General features: G+C 42.5%; 1 protein-coding gene across 1 annotated transcript in view; it reads left to right on the top strand.

The window, feature by feature from the left end:
- The first annotated feature begins 5,879 nt into the window (after positions 1 to 5,879).
- LOC103396896 (E3 ubiquitin-protein ligase znrf3-like) overlaps positions 5,880 to 6,557 on the top strand; it is an 88,409-nt gene continuing 87,731 nt past the window's right edge. Inside the window, exon 1 of the mRNA XM_025052681.1 lies at positions 5,880 to 6,405. Within this exon, the coding sequence (XP_024908449.1) occupies positions 6,172 to 6,405 (234 nt within the window). The 5' untranslated portion in view covers positions 5,880 to 6,171. The remainder of the gene's footprint in view (positions 6,406 to 6,557) is intronic.

Raw genomic sequence — 6,557 nt, 5'->3', positions numbered from 1 at the left:
TTTGCTGTGGCAACCCCTGAAAAAAAAAGGGACAAAGCCGAAAGAAAAAGAAGAATAGTTCTCAGCCCAATTAGGTGAAATTGTATTACGTATTTACCGCGGCACTGGTCTAAGATGACCTCAGTTCAGCCTCCGTCCATTCTGGCCGTTTGTGCGTCTCCATAAATCATATACTCCTCTCAGTGTTCCCTCTCACCTCACCCTTTAAACCAGTGCCAGCCATGGACAGACAGAAGTTCAGCAGCAGCAGGCTGTGAATTAAAGACTCACATTCTCCTCCTTGGAAGTCAATTAAAAAGACTTCAAAGCTTTGATCCTCAGGTATGCCCTGAGGATAAGGACAAAACAGAGGCTTGTCCAGAGGTAGTTCAGAAGTGGAACCACTGATCTGCTTCACTCTGCTTCAGTGGCAGTTGTCACATAACTCCACGAAGCCGGTGCGTCATTCAGGGATCTGACTGTCACAAACCTGATAAAACAGAACCCAGACAGGGCCAGGTGCTAAAACAAGAGATGGCGCTAACCCAAGCGCTAGCTTCTTTCCACTGGCTGTTTCGATGCAGTAATGTTTTGAATTACTCCTCCTCACATGTGTTCTACCTACAAATCCAGACTGATCTTATCATAAAGACTTTGATATCCTTCAAATCACTTCTCTCTAAAAATTCCTGGCCACCTTACAGTTTCCACAGTCCAGATCTTTCAGTTATCAGGCTTTAGAGCTGCATACTCTGAACTATCCTGAGCCCAATGCCAGGATCTGGATCAGGAAAACCCTAAGCTCTCATTGGCTTAGACCTCCCATGGTATCTAAAGAATTTATTACTGTCTATAGGAAGTTTTGTTTTTTTGTCACTCCACAGTAGGAGCTACTCCACCAGCTAACTGTGCTGCTAACTGCCCTTGCCCCACAACCGACCTCTGTAGACCAGTGTTTCCCAAACCTTTTTTCTGGGGACCCATATTTTAAGAGTCACAAACCTTCGCGATCCAAGTCAATAGACATTATTCGTAAACTCCTGGGAAGACGACCCCCCCAAAAAAATCTCTTGTGACCCACCTGAGGGTCGCGACCCACTCTTTGGGAAACAATGCTGTAGAATAAACAAAAAAATGTTGAAATTAAAGACAATTTCCTTCACTACGTCCCACCTGCAACAGCTCTGTGCATCCCAAAGGGCCCTCGGACCCTACATTGGGAACCACTGAGGTAAAGTCATTTTCTTGTGCATATTTGTACATTTTCTTCTCTTCAAATGACAATAAAAAGTCATAGTTCTATTTCAATTTTCATCATTATCATTTAATATAAACTGACCCACACCCTGCAGAAAAGTTATTATGATTTTCGGAGTGGAATGAATGGCCGTAACTATATTTATGTTCCTTTTTCCATTTCTGCTTCTTGTTCCTTTTTCCATTTCTGCTTCTTGATTCATTTTTGTGTGTGTGTGCAGATTCCACCCATCTCGTCTTTCGCGACCATGTTCCCACCTAGCCCGTCCTCCTCACTCCTCGGAGCAGGTTACCACTGATGGAAGTCTCTAACCTCTGGGAAAGTACCTGTCCTCACAGGCCTCGGACGTATAGGGGCCTCATTATAAAAGAGTCTGCTCCCAGTCTCCCTCTCTTCCTCACTCCTTGCCCTCCCTTATTTCTTCCTCCCCCCTCACTGCCACAGCTTTACCCCTGAAGTGAACTAGGGGCCTATTGAAATACCTCTCTCTGGTTTAGGCTGCACTTCAAAGTAGACTTTCACCCCAGAGCTGGATTTGAAGGGGGAAAGGAAAGGGTCAGGCCCTGTCTTCAACGTGTCTATCATAAAGTTATGACCTGTTGAAAAGCTGTGGGCGGGACCAAAAGGAGTAACAGATGTATGAGTGTGTTTGTCCACCAGGAAGCTACATGGAAGGGTCTAGAAATTCAGAATAAATAATAATAATAATTCACAATGAAACATATATATCTACTTGGTGTTGACTTATATTCAGTTGTTATCTGGAGTATTTGTTTGTTTTTTATTTTTGTTTTTCTTCCCTTCAGGTCATGTAAGTGGAGCTTGGAGTTCTGTTTTACTGTGTCTTCATATTTTTTTGCACTGTAAAGTATTTATTTACGATGTATAGTATTTAAGTTTTCTACGTTTATTCTGTTTCATGTATGTTTAAAACCGGTAGCCAGGTTGCACATTAGCTACGGTGAGAAATCTGTGTGTATAAAACATAGCGATGGTCACTCTTTTGTTTCTGTCAAATAAATTACAAATAAAGTAAAAACATTGTTCACCAACAACAGGAGGCATTGGGTGAAATTAAACTTCTGTGAAGAGCTATGAAAGACGAGCTAGCGTTGCTGAGCTAAGATAAGAGCACGGTTGTGGGCAAATTGCACAAAAGTTTTCTTAGCATCAAGCCAACAACATCAAAGCAATACAAAACATTTTGCTGATAGCAGGGACACCAGAGCTGAAGCTAGCTATGAAGTTAGCTAACATTAGCTATGAAGTTAGCTCTGGTACGGACAAACCGTGAAGTCAACGTCCTTGAGCTGAACAAGCCTGCAGCTGCAGAGGAGAACCACACCCATACTGTACCGAATGAGTACTAACATCTCATATATTAAGGGATAGTTTCACTTTTTAAAATTATTAAAAACAGGGGCTTATGTTGTCAATTGCCTCACACTTCTTCACATTATTATAATCCACCAAACTACATCTACTCCCATCTGCTGGTATTTTCTCCTACACTTCTTTTGCAAACGTCCATGAGAGTTTCCCACCGGGGTTTGTGCCATGACATCATCACAAACATGCAACAAACCCTGAGCGGACTAGATTCAATGGTGATGAAGGGCAGCGTCCCCCACAATCCGAGGGCCCCCTAATTGCTTTATGTAATATTTAAGCCCCAATGATGCACTTCTTCCTAGAACCGCAATTGTAAACGCTCCCCCTCCTCCTTATCTTCTCCTTCATTCATTAAAGCATGACGTTAGGGCCTTTACAAACAAAGGGTCAATTCACAGAGGCTGGGAGAGCCCTGTTGGTACACTTGGTGCTGCGCTAATCAAACACATTCAAATGTTCCTGTCGGGTATTATTAGTAACCCGTGGTCTCTTATTTATTTATTTATCTGGCCACGAAATTCAAGCACAGAATCTCATTCACGGTTAACTATACAAGAACAGTCACTACTACGGTGATGTTGTTAAGTTTGTACGTGAGCGAAGTGGCTCCGAGTGACAGGTGAGGACTTGGACTTGTTTAAGGTCATTCGAATCTAACCAAATTTAAACTCACTGAGCATTGGAACTGCTCCTTTATTGTGGAAAAACACAAGTCCTAAATCCCAAAATCTGATGGAAAAATGTATTACTGTGTACTTATTGTAGTATCTAAACTTTTATGTAATCAAAATTAGCAAGGGGGAAAAGTGGTGAGTGTGGTTGCCCTACAGAAAGGAGTCAAAGATGTAGCAATTTCGATTCCCAGTCTATCCGTATGGAGTTTGAATATTCCTTCACTTTTACACTTGTTGTTACAGCTTTTTTTTAAAGTTTCCTACTATTGGGGATCAATACTGATTAATTAAAATGAGTGAAGGATTCTTTGTGAAAGAAGACTCTTCGTCTCCGTCAGTGAACAACACAGTAAACCTAGGTCCTCTTCCACAGCACTCCTTCAACCTAAACATGCAGACAGCTGATTCCTTTCAGCACGGCCTGGGTTTAAACACTGCAGTAGAAGCTGAAGCGTCAGTAGAGAATCCACAGCTGCTGCCGATGCACATTGTGAGAAAGTCAAGAGTTTGGCTGTTGAGGAGTGGGAAAATATTGGCATATCACCTTTAATTTATACAAAAAATACAAACACATTTCGGGAAACTATAGCATCCTAGGTTCAATTATTTTATTTTAAAATTGGAAATCTGTTGAACATTAAAGTGGAACGTCTTGAAGCGTAGAAACACGCAGCCACCAGCAGAGGGCAGGCTTGCAACAAAAACCAACATCATTGTAACTTGTTGCTTTAATTCTTTTCGTGTGTCATTAATAGACTAATGAGGCGAACCAAGTTCAGATTGAAGGTCTTTTCAACACCATCATGTACGGGTTTCATCGGCTTTTACCGTAAGTATTTCATACACGCAGGAGAGAAACAAAGTGTTAAGTGTCACAAGGCAGATCTGAAGACGTGGTGTGGACCAGCGTTCATAAACCAGAGTGACGTCCAGTGTAATCTGTGAATTATTGTCATGCTGGAGCCGCTAAAGAACTTCTAAGGTTCTGGCTCAAAACTGTTTTCCACTTACTGTTGTTTTTTTCCTCTTCTTTTTTCATTTTGAGCCTGAACACATGTTGACTATCTCGCTCGCTTCCAGAGGCAGCTGCATTCTTGACCTAAAAAGTCCTCACAGTTGGTTTTCATAATTATACTGCCACACGGCTGACAGCAAGATGAAGCCCTTGTTTTCCCAGCTTTGCTGGACATCCATCAGTGTGCAGAGCTGGCCCTCCGCAACCCACCTGAGTCCCTTCACTGGAGGCCAGGTTGACGGCGTTGTTATTGGATGGAGTCTTTTAAATGAACTATAAAGTCATGGTTGAGTGTTGAAAACCACCGTGAAGATAGAGGGTAAGATTATTCTAGATCATTGTTTAACAAAGACTGGGTCGTGACCCTCAGGTGGGTCGCAAGAATTTTTTTTACGAAAAATATCTATTGGGTCACGAAAGGCCTGTGACTTTTAAAATATGGGTCCCCAGAAAAAAAAGTTTGGGAAACACTATTCTAGATACTCTCAAGTGGGTCGCAAAAGTTTTTTTGCCCCCTTTTTTTTAACCCTTGTGTGGTCCTTCGCATTTTTGTACACACCGTTTGTCCTTGCAATGATTTTCATCTTGTCCCAGAATATGAGTATTAATGAATATGAGGAAAAGTTGGCACAAGTCATGCAGTACAGGAACATGCACACGTACGCATACTCACGCACGCACACACACACAGACACAAAGACATATTAGACTGAAGGACTTTACAAGGGTTAAGAATAACAAATAACAAACTATCTTTTCTTAAGACCAGTCCAATGATTATTGTGACTTATTGAATACTTATTTCTTCGTAATTAATTTTATTCCCCGTGCTTGATGTACATGGTTTTAAAAAGTCAAAAATATAATTGAAAGTTCATCAAGGTAGTGCTTCCAAAACAAAGACGTAATGTATATATAGTGATGTACATTCAGAGATTAGATTTAAATTAGTGGCGCAGCTAAACAAAGCTTCACAGTTTTTCTTAAGAAATCTTCCTTTGGATTTCAATGATCAGAAATCAATTATCTGGAGTTTTTTTTTTCATCATCCTGACATAACATGTCAGGATGATAGGTCAGGATGACCCATATTCTGGTTTCTGCAGACAGACAGACAGATAGACAGATAGACAGATAGATAGATAGATAGATAGATAGATAGATAGATAGATAGATAGATAGATAGATAGATAGAGCGATCCTGGTCCGTCCTGAAGAGGGAAGCTTTATTTTTAAGGTGGTATGATAGCGGTAAAGTTGGGTAATCTGTTAAGTCTTACATTTCAGCGTATATTTTTGATACAATTTAATTAAAAAAAAGGTGGTTAACGAAAAAAATAATCACAGATATGTGGCGCATTCCAAACTATTGCCACTTTTTGTTCTTCCCCTCGTCTCTTCCTCGCGAAGCGTCCTTAACTGAGTGCTGGCACTTTGGAGTAGGGAGTGCAGGGGATAGGGTCAGAATGATTGGTGGGTGGATAGAACCCTTTAGAGAGACAGAGACCCCCCCCCCAAAAAAAAAAAAATCACGTGTTTGTGGATCAAAGGAGATCCGCTTTGTAGAAATGGAGCGGAGGGAGGAGGAGGAGGGTGGTGAGAAAATAATGAGGAGGGTGTGAGAGAGAGAGGGAGTGACTGAGAGACTATGTAGCCAGTGTAATTGACAAGGCTTGCAGTGGTGAAATAAACACGCTTCAGCCCAGGCTCTGCTTTTATTTATTTTTTTGTTACACAATTCTGACTCTTGACGCATCGGCCGCGGCGAGCACAGGCCTGACTTCAGTTCCCTTCGCCCGATCACTTCATCTGTGTGAAATTATGTCCCGATCGGCGCAGATTCAGCCGGCAAGATGAAGATTTTACCAAGAGGAGGCTCGGATCGTGTGCCCGACTCGGTAATCCTGGTGATCCTCGCGGTCGCCGCTTCTGTCGTTGGTACGGTTCTGGCCAAGGACACTGCCTTTGTGGAAGTGGTTCTGTTCGAGTCCAGTCCCAATCGAGATTATACGACTTACACGACTGGCTTGCAGGGACGCTTCTCCAAAGCTGGAGCCACAATCAGCGCGGAGGGGGAGATCGTTCAAGTACGTGCAAAGTGATTTTTGTTTCTGCAACGGCGGGGGGGATTTACCACGCTATGCCTCTCCAAACATTTTTTTTTCCACGGGGGCTTGTGGGGTTGACCAGAGCTGTGTATCACCCCCCCCCCCCCCCCCCCCCCCGGCGGGGGTGTGGG

Source organism: Cynoglossus semilaevis, chromosome W, assembly GCF_000523025.1.
Source record: "Cynoglossus semilaevis isolate Cse_v1.0 chromosome W, Cse_v1.0, whole genome shotgun sequence".
In the NCBI taxonomy this organism is placed as follows: domain Eukaryota; kingdom Metazoa; phylum Chordata; class Actinopteri; order Pleuronectiformes; family Cynoglossidae; genus Cynoglossus; species Cynoglossus semilaevis.
The sequence above is the reverse complement of the archived record's forward strand: the minus strand, read 5'-3'. Positions and strand labels throughout refer to the sequence as shown.